The 18,644-nt window shown below is 40.4% G+C and overlaps 1 protein-coding gene across 1 annotated transcript in view; it reads right to left on the reverse strand.

The window, feature by feature from the left end:
* Positions 1 to 18,644, reverse strand: part of PLEKHJ1 (pleckstrin homology domain containing J1) — a 326,732-nt gene that overhangs the window by 251,008 nt on the left and 57,080 nt on the right. The window contains exon 2 of the mRNA XM_044090767.1: positions 13,551 to 13,618. Coding sequence (XP_043946702.1) covers positions 13,551 to 13,618 — 68 coding nt within the window. The remainder of the gene's footprint in view (positions 1 to 13,550; positions 13,619 to 18,644) is intronic.

The following is an 18,644-nucleotide window of genomic DNA, read 5'->3' on the forward strand; positions in this document are numbered from 1 at the left end:
ACCTCAGTCAAATTAATTCTTTAGTCAAGTGTTATTGCAAATTTTCTTTAAGAAAGCTTGTAAAAAAATTAAATGGTTTCAGAAACTTCATCTTATGTTGGTAGGTAGCACCAGCAGAACTACACAGCCATTGTACATCTCAGTTTTTCCAATCAAGCTCATAACAAATACATACTTAACATACTTTCTTGCTAACAAACCAGAATCCTGTTTGTGTGTCATTACCAAACCAAAACTAAAACAATACACTCAGAAAAAAAAATCTGTCAAGTTAAATGTTATATAAAAACAGGTTTACAACGGCAGAAAAATATCCAGACATACGAGATGATATTACTTATTTACTCTTAGTGATATTAGCCCATGCAATGTGCTGTATAAGGCCTAGGATGCAGACACCTTGTCTTGAAAATTTTGTAACAAAATCTGAAGACAATACAGAGATATTGGAAACTGTACACAGGGTCAAATTAAGATCGCAATTGCCATCAGATCTGGCAATCTGCGGCACTGAGATTAACACAAAAAGGTTGCTGTCAGTTCCCTTCAAACTAGCAAATAAACAACAAAAATGTAAATGTATTTCTTTATGTTCTCAGGTCTAAATATTATGTGTATTTATAAAAAAATGGCATTTTTCTTCTTTTTACATATTCTGGTATAAAATTTTATACTGAATTTTATTTTCCATTAAAATTCAAGATGCAACTGCTCCTTTGCCTTTAAAGCTAGGAACACAATCTAAATGCTGTTTATTAGTTACATATCTTGGTAGATGTTATTGTAAATTTCTTGAGAATATGCCAAGCCATTTTTGAGATACAGCCCTTTATATGCAGGAACCAAAATATCTAAAGCAGTTAGTAATAAAGTCTATACCCCATTATGTCCCTTATCACTAGAAAAGGGTCTCATTTGCAATGCTGAAGGGATTCTGTGCTTCTTAAGGTCAACAAGAAACACTACTGAATTACCAATGCAGGTTTTTAAGTACTTTATTAGTACTTAATGATAGTGACTAGATTTAACCAACAGACATTTAATTTTAAAACATAAATTACAAATATAAAAGTGAAAAAAATGGCAGGACTAAGTGATGACCTCGGGACCTGAGGCAGTACTAAGCCCACTCAGAGTAGGCTGTGGGACAGACTTCATACAACTGCACATTTTGCTATCGAATGGTCACTGACTCATAGTGACTGTATGAACAATTATATTACCTATCTACATACTTTTCATGGCAGAGTTATGGGAGTAGATTGCTAGGCCTTTACCCTGGATATCCATTACCAGCAACCCATGTTCGTTTTCAAAACCAGACTGCTAATCACAGACAGACACCTGGCCTCTGTGCTAATAGACACACCTTCATATTAAAGTACTATCAAACTGTCAAAGGGTTAACCACTCTTCAGCCAATCAATCATATAGACCTTTACATCCACTTTATTAAAAAAATACAAGCAAGTGTTAAAATATAACTGTTATCATTGCTCCTCTGTGAATAGCCGTGGTGGTATGGCGGTAGCGTTGTTACCTCACAGCAAGAGGTTCTCCCGTTCGATTCTTGGCGTGGCTTGGGAGTGCCTTCTGTGTGGAGTCTGCATGTCCTCCCCGTGGTTGGGTAGCATTCGAAAGACATGCGTGCATAAATGGGCATGCCTTTGTTGAAGGTTGGGCGTCGAGTTGGCACCTCGGCATTTCGTAAAAAAAAAATCTACTGCCAATCATTAGCGGACTGGAGTTATGCTGTGGCGACCCCTTACCGGGAAAAAGCTGACAGACAAACAAACATTGCTCCTCTGTGAAATGCCAAACTCTGTGGAAAAACAGAGCTAGTCATGTAAACTCAGCAAAATGTACACAAAGTTAGCTGCAGGTAGTCTGCATAGCTGTGAGATTGGCAATGCTGACTGGCAGCTTCCTTAAATTGCCAGCGTGTGTATATGTGGGTTGTGGTAAAGCATATTAATTGTTTAAGTACTGGTGAATGACAGACCTAATAATGAACAAATAACTTCACACACACTTGCAACTTAGTTTTCAACATTCTGCTTTGAAATACTTATCAGTAAAAGAGATAATAAAAGTACTAGAATCTCTAAAGTGGAGTACTACAGCCGAATTTTCAAAACTGCATTCTACCTTCCTCAGAATGGTGGTAGCTTTCATAGCTAAACATCTCACACAAACATTCGCTTTGTCCATAACTACTGGAATTTTTCACTTTAAAAATGATACTTCCATACCTCCCCCCAAAGAGCACCCTTCCTAAATTCTCTACAGGTTACAAATTTATTAATAACCTATGTCTCCTTGCTAAGATTTTCAAAAAGATGATCTACAAACAACTCTTTAAAAAACACATCAAGATAGCCTACTCGGAGATAAACAAGATGGTTTCTGCAAGGGCTTTAGTACTACTACTACTGCTCTTTATACAACCACTGACTACATAAACAATATGGAAAATGGATAGCTGTCAGTAGGGCAGCTTTGAAAAGAGCCTTCAAAACAGTAAATCACTCTCTGCTGATCAATAAACTGAAGGCTGAGCTTTGGAAACGATACCCTGTTATGGTTTAGTAACTACATTATCAACAGGACATTCAAGGTGTATTTCAATGACACACTTTCAAATATAGGCACTCTACATACTGGGATACAACAAGGCTCAGTGCTAGAACCCCTACTGTCCTCACTATTTATCAATGACTTGGCAAGTGATCTCTCCTATCCCAGTATATAGAAGATGTCCTATTAATGGAGTCGAGCATGAACCTGACAGAACTACAACATAAGCTGCGAGCTAAACTAAAGTACAGTTGTGTACCTACCATAAATGTAGATGTTAGAGTGTATTCACTGTTGCAGTCATTACACTTGGGTTATCCTGCTGGCAGGCGGCAGCAGGATAACACAAGTGTAATGACTGCAACAGTGAAACACGAACATCCTCATTATGCAACTGGATATTCTCTTAATGACTCCTAGTTAATCAAAGTAGTGCAATATCATTAGCAACCTGACAAGATTGCAGAGTCTTCCTCCCAGTCAAATCAATGACAGCATTGGGAGCCTCATTTCTAACACCACAGAGCAAACTTGCTTTTGTTTGACCCTAGACCTTGCTCTAAGCTTCTCCAATCATACAAGAAGGCTATGAGCAAAACCCTGACATAGCTAAAACTGTGTTACAAAATAATACATCTGTTATCTCCCCTCAAGAAGAAAGACCACTGAAAGTACAGTTGTGCAAAATCTTACCATAACCGTAGATGTCAGTCTCTTCACTGTTGCAGTATTTCTTACAGTAGGGATCTCTTGCCTAGGGAAGCCAGACATCTGACTATTATACCAAAGCCTTAGGTTGTAATATGGATGTTGCACGTCACACATTCTCCATGCACATGATGTAGGGCATAAAGGTGATGTACAGATGTACCATCCTCAGAACTGAAAAGCTCAAGGAGGAAGTCCAAGGTAAAAAAGAGGAACGTGTACATCCAGAAGGAGAAAGAAACAGGGATAGAAGGGAGGGAGCAAATAATGTAACAGTAAAGAGAAGGACATCTACTGTGATAAGATTTTACACAACTGTACTATGTTCTTCTATATTACTGTTGCAGTATTCCCAACAGTGGGGAGAGTACAAAAGCACAGGAGGAAAGGGGGGAGGAGGGATGTCCAGCAGAGCCTTCAAGAAAGCCATGCGGGATAGCTTGGCAAATCCAGCTCTAGCCCTGGAAACCATATCCAATTTATAGTGGTTGGTAAAAGTATGCACACAAGTCTAGGTAGCTACCTCAAGGAGGGAGTTGGTATCTAATCTTTTGAAAAAAGCACCAGAAGATGCCACAGACCTGGTAGAATCAGCCTTAACAGAAGAAGAAAGGCTTTTCCCATTAAAAGAATAACAAAAAGGAAATGACCTTACACATGCATGAAGAAATAGTTCATTTAGGAACAGCCAAAGACATAGGATGAAAGGAAACAAAATGTTGCTCAGATGTATGAATGGCTTTAGTTTTAGCCAAATAATATCAGAGTTGTCTATGCAAATCCAAAAGTATGAAAACCTTCTCACTAGCAGACTACAGAGAAGGGAAAAAACTGGCAAATAGACTGATTAAGAGAAAACTCATTAACCACCTTGGGCATAAAAGAAGGATTAGTATGAAGAGACACCTTGTCTTTATGTAAAACAAAAAGGAGGAACAGTCATAAGGGCCTGCAGATCAGATACCCAGCTGGCTGAAGTAAGGGCCAAAAAAAAGAACAGTCTTCCAAGAACAATGCTGTAAAGAAGCTGAAGCTGCAGGCTCAAGGAGACTGAGTAAATTTTTCCAGGACAAAATGAAAGGTCCAGGAAGGAGGAATAGGCTTCCTGGGGGGGCCTAATAAGAAGAATGCCTTTAAGAAATTGTTTGATTTCAAATCTTGAAGTCGGAGGAGGAGTTAAAGGCAGACAAGCAGAAATGGCTGACAGGGGGAATGGCTGACAGGGGGGGGCTTTAACAGAAGAGTATGCCAACCATACATTGAGCAACTCGCACAAATAAGAGAGAATTAAAGGAACTTCCACAAGTGGATCCAGGTTATGAGCAAGACATCAAATAGAAAATCTCTTCCATTTGGACAAATAAGATTTCCTGGTAGTGGGTTTCCTAGCCTCCTGCAGAACAAAGCACGTCCTCAGAAAAAAAGGTGTCTAAAAGGGATCAAAACCCTAACACCCACAATGTCAACTTGGCAACCAGCAGATGAAAGAAAGTTCAGACTGAAGATGGCATTCGGACTGGTGGTAAAGAAGGTCTAAGGATGGTACGTCCGTATGTCACCTTTATGCCCTACGTTGTGTGCAGGGAGCATGCGTGTGACATACGATATCCCTATTACAACCTAAGGCTTTGGTATACTGGCCAGACGTTGAGCTGCCCTAGGCAAGGGATCCCTACTGTAAGGAATACTGCAACAGTGATACAGAAAGACATCATAACATTCTCATTCCAAAAATCAAATATAGTCTTCCACTATAACTTACCACTCCGTTACAAACACAGTCTTATCTAATCCACTCTAAATAAGATATTTTGATTAACCCTTCTCACTGAAGCAAATGACCACTACTGCAACCTACTTAAAGGCATAAACTGACTGCAGAACCACCTAGATATTTAGCACACTGATTTTCAAATTAATTTATCAAAGTCATTATCCTCTCTAAAATTAAAATTCCAGTTTAGAGAACAAAGTTACTCTCTTAGGTAGCTACCAAGATGGCTGCCTTTACCCAGGTAGACCACCGTTTCAAAACAGTGGGTGAAAGAGCTTTCTGGGAACTCAGTCCTTCTGCATGGAACCATTTCCCTTCAGAAACTGGGCAACAGACTACTTTACAAGTTTTCAGGAAAGAACTTAAAGACTACATCATTAATGAGTCTATTTGTACTGGTTTCAGTGAAAACAGCTAGAAAAAAATCACTGCTTGTTACTGCTCATTTATGGGACTTAATCTTTGCTATAAACAATTAATTATTTTCAATTACCAAAATGCGTACAATGTCTATATTTGGCTTTTCTATTGTAGTAAATAACTATGGCATTTCCAAAATGTTGTTAAACTGCGGATAATGATCGTGCACACCTTTTCATTGTAATACAATATCTATGTACTCTGGCTATTTACGGTCTTGTCTCACAGCCTGCATCATAGCTGAAAAGATTCTTTAAGACCAGCCTATTTACCCAATTATCAGACTGAAAATAAATAAATAAAACACATACAGAGCACTTTACACAGGGATCACAAATCTCAGGAAAAAAAAAGGGAAGCATGAGAAAACAGACTACCATAGCATTTCAATTTGTTTCTTCTTCTTTCAGCTTTTCCTGGTTAGGGGTCGCCACAGCAGAACTCTGGTCCGCTATTGATTGGCAGTGGATTTTTACAGTGCCGAGTTGCCAGCCCTACCTTCAAAGAAGGCACACCCATTCATGCACGCACCTACATGCATGTCTTTAGATGTCACTCGACCGTGGGGAGGACATACAGTCTCCACACAGAAGACTCTCCAGCCGAGATTCGAACGGGAGAACCTTTTGCTGTGAGGCGACAACGCTAACTGCTGCACCACCATTTCAATCAATCAGTTTCTTTTCTGAAATCCACTGGAGCATCTGTTATCAGAGATAATGGCTGAGAGTAAAAAGTACAGTTTTGTACCTACCATAAATGTAGATGTTCGAGGATCCACATTGCTGCAGTCCTTACTATTGGGTAGTCCGCTGTCCAGTCGGCCCGAATACCAGAGTATATGGCTGACGTCGGTCAGGGCGCATTAGACTGACGTCAGTACGTCAGGGTACTAATGCGCATGACTGACGTCATATCCTCAGTCTTTTCTTGCCCCAGATGTCAGAAGACCCTAAAAAGACAAGGCCCAAAATACCTGCACCAAAAATATGTACAATATATACAAAAATATATACAAAAATATCAACATATAACCTCACCTACACAACCACCCCTAAACACAGAGGGGAAGGAGGGAGGGTAAATTGGACTGCAGCAATGAGGATCCTCGAACATCTACATTTATGGTAGGTACAAAACTGTACTATGTTCTTCGTTCCACATTGCTGCAGTCCTTACTATTGGGTAGAATCCCAAAGCAGAGGTAAGGGAGGCTGGCAAATCATAAAGAAGCAGGAGCTGACAACATGCCTTGCAAAATAGCTGTGGCAAAACCAGCCCTAGACTTAGAGTAGAGAGGAAGGTGATAATGCTTAGAGAAAGTATGCACTGAACTCCAAGTAGCTGCCTCCAAAATATCCTTAGTTGCCACCCCCCTTAGAAATGCTGTTGAAGTGGCAGTAGCCCTAGTGGAATGAGGCCTAATCCCAGCTGGAATCTCCTTGCCATGATGGGAATAACAAAATGAAATGCAAAACCCAATCCACTTAGAAATAGTTTGCTTAGATACAGGCTTGCCCTGAGAACTCAAAGCAAAAGAAACAAACAACTGCTGAGACTGCCTGAAATCCTTAGTCCTGCTTAAATAATAACGCAACTGCCTATGTACATCTAAAGTGTGCAAAATCTTTTCCCCTTTATTTTGGGGATCTGCATAGAAAGTAGGCAAATGAATAGTTTGGTTTAAAGCCACACTAGAAACCACCTTAGGCATAAAGGAAGGATTAGTACGTAATGAGACCCTATCCTTATGGAAAATCAGAAAGGGCTCTACTGCCATAAGGGCCTGCAACTCAGAAACCCTTCTTGCAGAAGTAATAGCCAACAAAAAAGCAGTCTTCCATGACAAATATTTCAAATCAGCAGTACCCGCAGGCTCAAAAGGTTGTAGAGTAAGTTTTTCCAACACAAAATTGAGATCCCAAGCAGGAGTAGGAGCTCTACGTGGGGGTCTTAAATTCTTTGCCCCTCTGAGAAACTGCTTGAACAAAGGATGCGAAAACAATGGTGGGTCACAGTCATAGTGAGCTGAAATTGCTGCAGCATGAATCTTAATGGAAGAGAAGGACAAACCTTTGTCCAATAACTCAGTAAGATATTGAAGAGCCACACTCAAATTAGGCTCAGAAATATCCAAATTCCTTGCTGTACTCCAAAATAAAAATCTCTTCCATTTTTCTGCGTACACTTTCCTTGTACTAGGTCTTCTAGCTTCCATAATCACATTTAAAACTTGTGGAGGAAGTTGAGACCGGCTGTCTCTCAAAACAGAATATGCCATGCTGTTAGATGAAGAGAGCGAAGCTTGACATTGAGCAGGTGGCCTTCTCTGAGACAACAGGTGCGGAATCAAGGGTAAAGGCCATGGAGGCTTCTTTACTAGACTCCTCAGTAATGGGTACCAGTGCTGCCGAGGCCAATCTGGAGCTATTAAAATCATCCTTGGCTTGTCTTGTCTGACCTTTAGAAGCACCTTTGGAAGAAGAGGCAGAGGTGGAAACGCATACACATGAAGATTTTTCCAACTGAAAGAAAGAGCATCCACTTTCCAAGCTGTGTGATGTAACCTCTTTGTGCAAAACTTTGGCAGCTGGTGGTTTAGTGGAGAAGCAAACAGATCTATGTCTGGAGTTCCCCAGGACACTGTCAACCTTTGAAATACATGAAGATCCAGTTTCCACTCGTGTGGATCCATGATTTGTCTGCTTAACACATCTGCTAAGGAGTTCTGTGCTCCCGGCAGAAACCTTGCCTGAAGAGTTAGTTGCAAGCTGAGCGCAGTCTCCCATAAAATCATTGCTTGCCTGCACAATGGGTAAGAATGTGTTCCCCCTTGTTTGTTGATGTACCACATGACAGTTGTGTTGTCTGTTAGAATCAACACCTGCCCTGGAAGAAGGAACTCCTTGAAAGCCATTAATGCAAAATGGACTGCTAACATCTCCTTCATATTGATATGTAGATGCTGTAGTCTGGCAGGCCACTTGTCTTGTATCCACTTTCCATTTAGATGAGCTCCCCAAGCAATGTCCGAGGCATCTGTCGTTAAAATCTGACTCGCCTCTGGCCGGGTCACAGAGAGTCCCTTGTTTAGGTGACATTCCTGAGCCCACCACAAAAATTCTTTTTGAAGGCAAGGTATTATTTGAATGACAGTGTCCAAATCCTGGCAGTGCTGTGTCCATACATTTTTGAGATACCATTGTAGCTTCCTCATATGCAGTTTGGCATTGGGAAGCACCAGAATACAAGATGCCATGAACCCTAATGCTTGAAGGACTGTCCTTGCAGTCAGCACGGACTGATGAGATAGTTGATGGAAGTAATTGGATAGACTCTTTTGTTTGTCCGGGGTTAAAAAGGCCATCTGAGCTGCTGTATTCAGTCTCACACCCAGAAAGCACATGTCTTGAGAGGGTACTAGACTGGACTTTATTTCGTTCACAGAATACCCTAGGCATCTTAGCACTGCTATAACATATTCCAGATGCTGTAGAAGGTCTTCCTTTTCTTGAGCCAGAATCAGGCAGTCGTCCAAGTAAGGATAGATTTGAATTCCTTGTAGCCTGAAGTAAGCTATCACTGGAGCCAGAACCTTTGTGAATACTCTGGGCCCAGTAGATAAGCCAAAGGGCAATGCAGAGAACTGATAATGAGAATTTCCAGCTCGAAACGCAGATACTTCCTGCAACTTAGCCTTATAGGCACATGAAGGTAAGCTTCCTTGAGATCTAAAGTTACCATCCAGTGATCTTTGCCCAGCAGAGGTAAAAGCTGTTGTAACGTCAACATCTTGAACTTGGGAATGTCCAGATAAGTGTTGAGGAGAGATAAATCCAAAATTGGTCTCCACGTGTTCCCCTTCTTTGGTACTAGGAACAGGCGAGAATAAAATCCTAGGCCCCTTTCTGATACAGGGACTGGCTGAATGGCCCCCATCTGGAGTAACTGAGAAATTTGCTTGTGAGCCTCTTTTCTTTGTGGAGGAGGAACGTCTGGCATGCCTTTGAAAGGGGGCAATGTATGGAAATAAAACCTGTAACCGTGGTGAATGATATCCAACACCCATCTGTCTTGAGTAATTAAATCCCAATTTTCTTTGAAAAGAGACAGTCTTCCTCCCAAAGGAGCTGCCAGACGAGAATCTTCTGGCAGCTGAAAAGTCAGGTCATTGGGTCTGTTTACGAAAGGACTGACCCCTGCCCTCACCAGAAGTCTGAGCAGGTGAACTCCCTGTTCTAGGCCTAAAATAACCTTGAGCTCTGCCCCTACCACGTCTAGACCTACCCCTAGACTGGGAATCATAAGCAGGATATGTCCACCCCTTAGCAGGCCAATTTCTACTAAACTTCGGTGGCTGCACCTGCAAAAAATCTTTAACAGTTTGCATAGACTTAGCTTTGTCCTCCATTTTCTTTAAAACTGCTTCCACAGGCGAACCAAACAACACATCAGACTGTAAAGGAGCATCCAAAATCCTTGTCTTAACATGCTCAGCTAAATTCTGATCCCTCAACCAGGCATGCCTGCGAAGAACAGAACTAGTAGCAGCCACCCTCGAGGAGGCCTGTACAGCATCAAAACCACATTGCAAAGAATGCTTACCTACTTGTTCAGACACATGAACTAAATCCAGCAACTCTTTACACTCAATACCTTCCGCCAAAGCATCCACCTTAGATTTCAATTGTGAAAGGAGATAATTTTGATATTTTAGCATGTGAAACTGACAATTCAACGCTCTCATGGCTAGAGTGGAAGAAGTATACACTTTCTTTCCCCACCTATCCAAAGCCCTTGCCTGTTTATCAGTGGGAACAGGATTTTTAACCACAGAGGCCTTAACACCTTTAGGCCCCTGAGAAACAGTTTCTGGATCCGCCCTAGGACTCTTAAACAAATACTTATGAGCTTCGGGCACCCTATAGTACCTATCCAGTTTAACAGGAGCAGGAGGCAAAGAGTCAGGGTTCAGGGAAGCCTCTGCAAAAACATCTTCCACCACATTCAACACAGGAGGTATAGCTAAGGGCCTATGTTGGGGTAAAAATAAAAATTCCCTAAGCCTTTTCCTGGAATCAGAGTAATCTTGGCCTTCCCATTTAAAGTGTTCTCTCATGGAATGCAGAGTCTCTGAAAATGAGAAATCCTCAGGAGGAGAAGCTGTAGGAGTGGAATCATCCACATCAGAATCAGAATAAGGTGGAAACTCCTGCAAATCTTCCGCAGAAGACTCTGAAGCCTCTGAATACTGTTCCAAACACTCAAACTCAGGTTCCACCCTAGGCCTCTTATCAGGAGGGGCATAGAACCTCTAATCATAGTAATCAAATCTTCTGCCATTTTAAGCATATGTTTCTTAGGCACAGAACCTGAAGTGCTAGGAGAAGCCCCCACTGAAGCTAAACTTGGCCTACCTCTCAAAGAAGTTTTGGCAACAGAAGGAGAGGCTCTAACTACCTTGGGAAGAGAGGGAAGAACAGTTACCTGAGAAGCCCCCTCAGCCTGGCCTACCTCCTGAGAAGGCACATCCTGTAACAGTAAAGTCTCTGCCTGAGACTCCAAAGAAACTCCTGGCAAAACCTCTGGCTCCACTGAGCCTTCTAAAGAACCGACGTCCGGGACTGCCGGTTCATCAACCCTAGGCTTCGCTGTTTTGTCCTTGCGCTTCTTGACGAAGCGGCGTCGGAGCATCCGACGGCATTTTATAATTGCAACGCTTCCCAAACACTAACCTGGCACAGTCTAACCTCCTCTTAATAGTGCGTTTGTTAAACCTAGCACAAGAGCGGCATCCAACAACGTCGTGCTCAGGCCCTAAACAAGGTATACACAAGGTATGGTAATCCCTATGAGGTATCTGTTTCCCACAAGAAATACAGTTATTCACTTTTCTGACATCCGGTTAAATACTGAGGCAAGAAAAACCAAAATGTTCCCAACGGGGTACTTAGCCAACTCTGATTCGGTCTGAAACTCCGGTTTCGGAAATATTTCAGAACGCCAACCTGCACTCGCAAAACTACTTCTGCATCGGACCATGCGGCAAAAAAGACTGAGGATATGACGTCGGTCATGCGCATTAGTACCCTGACGTACTGACGTCAGTCTAATGCGCCCTGACCGACGTCAGCCATATACTCTGGTATTCGGGCCGACTGGACAGCGGACTACCCAATAGTAAGGACTGCAGCAATGTGGAACGAAGAACATCATACCTTGTCTTATTGGCCATCTCTCATCCTCCCATGGCTGTATGTTTGCTAACCAATCCTTAACAGTGCTTGTGAAGAAATGTCACTGGTAACACAAATTAACATGGTATAGTGTTAATGGTTACTTTCTATGCAAGGCAAACAAGTCCAGCATTAATACAGCACAATTACCCTTTTTATATTCTCACTCTAATGAGAATATCATTTGTATTTGTATTTATACCCATCATCTACTACAGTCTGAATTGTTTTCAGTTTCAGAATGGATGGCACCATATGCATAAATCTGCAATTCTGGGCGAGAAGAGGCTGTACAAATAAAAAGTCATATACTTAACTTTACTGGCTATTACTAGGTCACAAAAATTACAGAGTTCTATAAAAGAATGACTTGAAATTATCAGAGTGAATGATTTATCAGTCTTGCAGATATTCCACATTAAGGGTTTAGCTCCTGTACCTCGAAACTTGCTACAGTCTACTCCAGCATGTCAAGGCACAGTGGCTACATTTTCATATATTACTCACACGTTGATATCCTATGGATCAGGAACTCCAAATTTTCTACACACGAGGCTAAACAATTTGTTAGTTGTCTACAGCACTGAATTAACCAGATCCACAGGGAAAAAAAAAAAAAAAAAAAAAGAGGTTAAACTAATTTTACAGGAACAACCTATACAGTTATCGCCTCCTGTTTTGAACTCAGAAAGAAATATGATTTTTGCCTCCATGCCTGCCAAAGACCTTTACTGGTCTATATCCACTCAAGGAGTCCCTGGCATGATAGACTCAGCTGACCAGAGAGGAGCAGTCATCCAGGCAACCAAAGAGGTTGCCTGTGTTCTTGCTTATATTGGCTATTGCAAGCAATGGTGGTGTTCCCATATGTAGCCTCTAATACCTGTCACTTCATGATATTATCCAAAAAAGCAGACATGCAGGTAGTTGAAGCAAAATAATCACGATTTATTGTAACAACCCACAAAGTTTGAGTAAAAACTCTTCCTCAAAAGCTTTGTGGATGGTTACAATAAATCGTGGTTATTTTACTTCAACTCCCTGCGTGTCTGCTTTTTTGAGTTTGTTTTGTTTGTGTATACTATTGTTCTTCTGTGAAGCCACGGTGGTACAGCGGTAGCGTTGTTGCCTCACAGCAAGAAGTTCTCCTGTTCGATTCACGGATGGAGTGCCTTCTGTGTGGAGTCTGCATGTCCTCCCCGTGGTCGAGTGGCCTCCGAAAGACATGCGTGAATGGGCGTGCCTTCGCTGAAGGTTGGGCGTCGGTCTGGCAACTCGGCACCATAAAAAAAAAATCGACTGCCAATCATTAGCGGACCGTAGTTCCACTGTGGCGACCCCTAACCGTGGAAAGGAGAAAAGACCAACAACATACCATTTTTCTCCTATGCAGTTCACCACAGTGCTGGTTTAGTTTTTTACTTCATGATATTGTCCCAATATGCCCTCCTCGTGTGCGAGTACTACCAACAACACTCTCCTGTGGGTTGCAGTCACTCACTTAATTAGCCAAGCCCAAGTTCCAAGTTAACAGCTACAACTTCATTACCTGCCAGCTTCCAAGCTGCTATTCAAACTCTGTTCATCTGGGATGCAGTTAAAGCTTTTAAACTTTATCCCTCTATGCCACAGGGCTCAGCTGGAGCCATATTTAATGATCATCTAATAGAAAGAATTCACAACTACTAAGTTTCGCTGTGGCGACCCCTAACCGGGAAAAGCCGAAAGAAGAACAACTATGACTAGCACAGATCGAATGACTGCCACCTAAATTGTGACACATGGCAACAAAATACCTATTTCTCAAAAGGACTGTAGGAAAAAAAAAATCTTACCTCTTCTTCATCCACTCTGAAGTAGAAGAGAAAATTAACCACAAGCTTCATCAGGCGCTTCTTCGGAACTGTAAAGAGGAAGAAACTTTGAGTATTTTAAAACAGAATTAAAGATGCACTTTTCCTGGCCACTAACTTGTACTACGCTGCCTTAATGTCACAACCAATACAGCTTTAAGCTTTCTGAGAACTGTGTGCAAATCAGACAAATAAAACAAATGGAATCATCGATGCAAGTTGCCATACTCTCAACAATAATTCTGCAAGCACTTTATACATTATTATAAGCAGCAAAAAAGTGTGGAATACAATTACAAATGGAAGAGAGGAATAAAGTGCTAAAAAAATAAAAAAATAAAAAAACATAGGTCGTACAGATGCAAAAGATACGAGTACTCACCCTAATGCTGAATCTATGAGTACAGCTCCAAGTGCAGGAATCATAAGGACTTATTCCCCCCGATCTGGAACAATGATCACTTTGCCAGTTTCTTTTACACCTGGGACTTTGCCCCCAGATGGTTTAGTTTTATTCTTGTGTAGGCAGAAAAGATCATGACTTCTAATTTCCAAATCTCAGCAAAAAAATAAAAACAACAAAAAAAAAATGTATTGTATTTTCGTTCAAGCTGCCCTGTAAACCAATTTACATCTAGAAGTAAGCCTATGATGAAGCTCCTGGTATTCCTCTAGTAGATCCACAGGACTTCTCTCAATTCTCCTAGTATTTTTTCACACATGCTTCTAAGCAGGGCTCACCAAGAGTCTCCAGGCTACATTACCTGAAGATAGTCACCTGCAATATTAGATGTTTGTATTACAGTGATCAGTGATTTTTCTCTGGAGCATAAAATTCTGTTGGTGGGTAGTGTGCATTACGTTAAGGGCTTGGCAAATTTTTGGGCTTTAAGAAAAGTCTGTTTATTGTAATTATCTGAGAAACTGCTAGATGACGTAGCTCTAACTAGTTTCATTCCCATGAGGGCTTAGGCAATAATGTGTTCTACTGTTATAGTTTACTGTGAATTTGATTATTTTATTATAATACTGTTGAAGTTTGGATAGTTGTGAGGCCTGAACTTTAGTGAAAAGTGGGCAGTAAGAAGGTAGAGGCTGTAAGTCTTCTCACTATGTCAGTGAAGTAGGTATTTATTATGTATAATGTACCTAGTTTTTGATGAGAGTTTGTTATTTAACCATGTGTGATACATGGTCGAATTTCAACTGGTCATCTATGATGATGCCCAGTAATTTTGTGTAGTTTCAAACACCAACATCCAAGTGTAGAAGAAAATGACAACACTCCAGTGTTCACCAAAAATATTTAATAAATTCTAGCACCTCAGCAAATACTGCCTTCAATGGAATACAAAATCCAATACTTACTCACACCTTTTATACAATAAAAACTCAAACAATAAAACAATTAGTTATTTAAATTATTCAATTAAATTGTTATATTAAAACTTTCCAGTTACAAGACATATTCATCCCCTCAGGATTTAAAGTGCCAAACTTTAAAATGAACAGGGCTTCTTTATAAAGAAGCTTTTTTTAAGCCACTGGGGTCCCCAATGTGATATTCTAAAAAAATGTTGTGCAAGGGGGCTTTCATACTTCCAATTTTTAATACGCCCTCACATGCTCTTGAACACGAAGCTTGAAAGCCCTCTTGCTCTCCCCAGTTTTGTGTAGTTTACTTGTTTATCATGGTGGTGTTGGTAGATATGATAGTGAATAGTGTTATTTTAGAACAGATGTGCTTTGTTGTGAAGAGCAGTAATTTATTGTTTTTAGGGTCTAGAAGTAGTTGCAATCAATAAGGATTCTTGTGTAAGGTCCTGGAGTTTAGAGAGAGATTTGGCCAAGCAGATTAGGTCCAGTCCTCAGTGTATTGAACTGGGGTAGCATTTTTTATAGCAGTGTAGAGATCCTTAATGAATATGTTGAAAAGTATGGGGCCTAGTAGATCTTTGTGAATCACCAATACTTCGTGGCAAGAAGGTGGAGCAATCTTTTTTCTTTTTCACTGCTTATGCTCTGTTTGAGAGATAGCTATGGAACCACTGCAGTGAAGAGTTGGTGAGCCTAAGATGACAGTTTATGTAAGAGTTTCAGGTGGGAGACAGTATCAAAAGCTTTTGATAAGTCTAGGAAGATGGTGGACAATAGGCTTCTGGCATTTCTGTGAGTATTGACAGTATTAGCAAAATTCAACAAAACAGTACGTGTACCATGATGAGGATGGAAGCCATCTTGGGTTGAAGACAGAAGCTGGTTATCTGTTACATAATTCAGAAAAGAAGTCATGAATTAATATGTTTTTCCAATATATATTTATAGTTTTGGAAGAAACTAAATTTGTTCACTTATGAAATAGGCAATTATACACTTATACAAATGAAAACAAACCAGATTAACATTTTTGTTGCAAACATTATACATCATTTACAAACTATCCAGTCACTACCCTTTTCTAAAGATTTAATTTCCAGTTGTTTTATCTCTGTTACTATATTCACTACAGTTTAGACTTTTGATTTCTATTTTCTAGTAACTGCTATTTTGGCAGTCACAATAATTAGACTCAGCAAAGCCTTACTATATCTAGGCAATTCCAACTCTGTATCATTTCCTTACTTATACTAATTTGCTCACCCAGTATTTCTTAAGTCTGCCAACTCATTACACTTCCAAAAAATATGTTCCCAATTACCTCTTTCTTCCCCATCACACCTCCAACATTTGCTGTCCACTTGAGGAAAAATTCTTTGGAGTCTACTTGGGGTATAAAAATACCTACAGTGGCTATAAAAAGTTTACACACCCCTGTTAAAATGCCAGGTGTTTGTGATATAAAAAAATGAGACCACAAAGAATCATTTCAAAGCTTTTCCCACCTTTGATGTAACCTATATCCTGTACAATTCAACTGAAAAACAAACAAATCTGTTAGGGAAAAAATATAAAAAAATAAAAAACATTCGATAAGCTGGTTGCATAAGTGTGCACACCCTTAAATTAATACTTTGTTGAAGCAACTTTTGATTTAATTACAGCATTCAGTCTTCTTGGGTAGGAGTCTATCAACATGGCACATATTGACTTGGCAATACTTGCCCACTCTTCCTTGCAAAAGCGCTCCAAATCTGTCAGACTGAGGGCATCTCTTGTGCACAGCCCTCTTCAGGTCGGTTCTATATTACAAGATCGAAGCTTTACTTAATCGTATAAGTAAAGATCAAACTTGTAATATTGAAACTGTAAATTGTCGAACGGCCGATTTAACCCAGGGAAAGCTTTCCCTTGGCCGTTATGAGAGTATGCTCATTTCTTCAATTTGGAGCAATCTCGGAGTTGGTATATTTAGGTAGAGGGGTGAAGCTCCCCACTTGATTTTGGATGTAAAGTTTTTTTTTTTTTTGATTCGGCCAAAGGAAGCGTTTCCCTTGGTTGAATTGGCCGTTTGACAATTTTAGCCATCGATATTACAAGATCTTGCTTTAGTTATTCCATTAACTAAAGCTTTGATGTTGTAATATAGACGCTTCAGGTCACCCCACAGATCTTCTATAGTATTTAGGTCTGAGCTCTGGCTGAGCCATTCCAAAACTTTAATTTTCTTCTGGTGAAGCCATTCTTTTGTTGATTTGGATGCAAGCTTGGGGTCATTGTTGTATTGAAATGTGAAATTCCTCTTCACTGGAAAATATCACAAATTATTCCACTGCACAAAGGGGGTAAAGTCCCTTGAACTTACTATTGCCCTATTGCAATCCTATCACCTTTATCAAAAATATTAGAAAGGGTAGTTCATTCCCAGCTAATGCAATACCAACTACAAAATAACCTGCTATCCATATCCCAGCATGGCTTCAGACTTTCCCATAGCACTACTACAGCACTACTCTTTCACCAACATCATCAATCACCATAGAAACAATGGTCTATTTGTATCCTCGGTATTCCTAGACTTATCAAAAGCCTTTGACATGGTGAACCATAGTATGCTCCTAGAAAGTCTAGCAGCACTTAACATAAGCTCCTCCACCATATCATGGTTCCATAACTACTTAACAGACAGTCAACAGGCAGTTATTTGGCAAGAGCAACTTTTCCCTCTTTTACCAGTAGGTATAGGTGTTCCCCAAGGGTCCATCCTAGGGGCTCTGTTATTCTCACTATTTACTAACCAAATAACCTCATCCATACACTCTGCCTCAGTTGTGCAATATGCAGATACCACCACCATTATATGTGCCTCCCCTACCCTACAGAAACTAAAAAGCCACAACCCAAAAAAACTTCTCTTTAGCTGAAGAATGGTTCACTAACATAAAACTTATTCTTAACACCAAAAAATCTTAACTCATTCTCTTTGGCCCCGGTAGATCTCCTCCACCAAATAATGACTTTACCATAACATCTAGAGACAGTATTCAAATTAACCCAACCACACACACAAAACTATTAGGTGCAGAAATCGACAATAAATCTACGATTTGACATTCATATAGCCCAAACAATTAAAGTTAACAAAAAGCTTGGTCTCCTCTACAGACATTGACAGTTAAATCACTAGACCTACTAAGGCCACCTTAGCAAGAACTCACCTTTTATCCATTCTCTTTTATGCCTCCCCTATCTTAACTAATCTTCGTCACAGCGAAATAAACAAACTGGAATCCTGCTACAACAAGATTGCTAGATTTGCTACCGATTCCTCACATAGGTCCCAGCACTGTCTTGCCCTTAAGCAACTAAATTGGCTCGAACTTCCTCAACTACTCCTACTAAACCAAATCTCAATAGCGCATATTCTCTACTACTTCCCTAAAAAAAAAACAGCACTTCAAAAGATAATTCACCCCTACACCACCACCAGAACCCTAAGATCTAGTCATCAGAGCCACATAAATGTCAAACAGAAAAATGATGCAGGTAAATCTCTTTGCCTGCACCATCGCCAGAGCCTGGAACTCACTTCCAACCACTTAACTTCTACCACCACTACTTCCCAATTTAAAAAACGTCTCAAAACCCACTACATATCTAACTGGCATTGCACATGCTGCCCCCTTGGCTAGGTCATAT

The sequence above is a fragment of the Protopterus annectens genome, chromosome 13.part0, assembly GCF_019279795.1.
Source record: "Protopterus annectens isolate FY-2018-M chromosome 13.part0, PAN1.0, whole genome shotgun sequence".
In the NCBI taxonomy this organism is placed as follows: Eukaryota; Metazoa; Chordata; order Ceratodontiformes; family Protopteridae; genus Protopterus; species Protopterus annectens.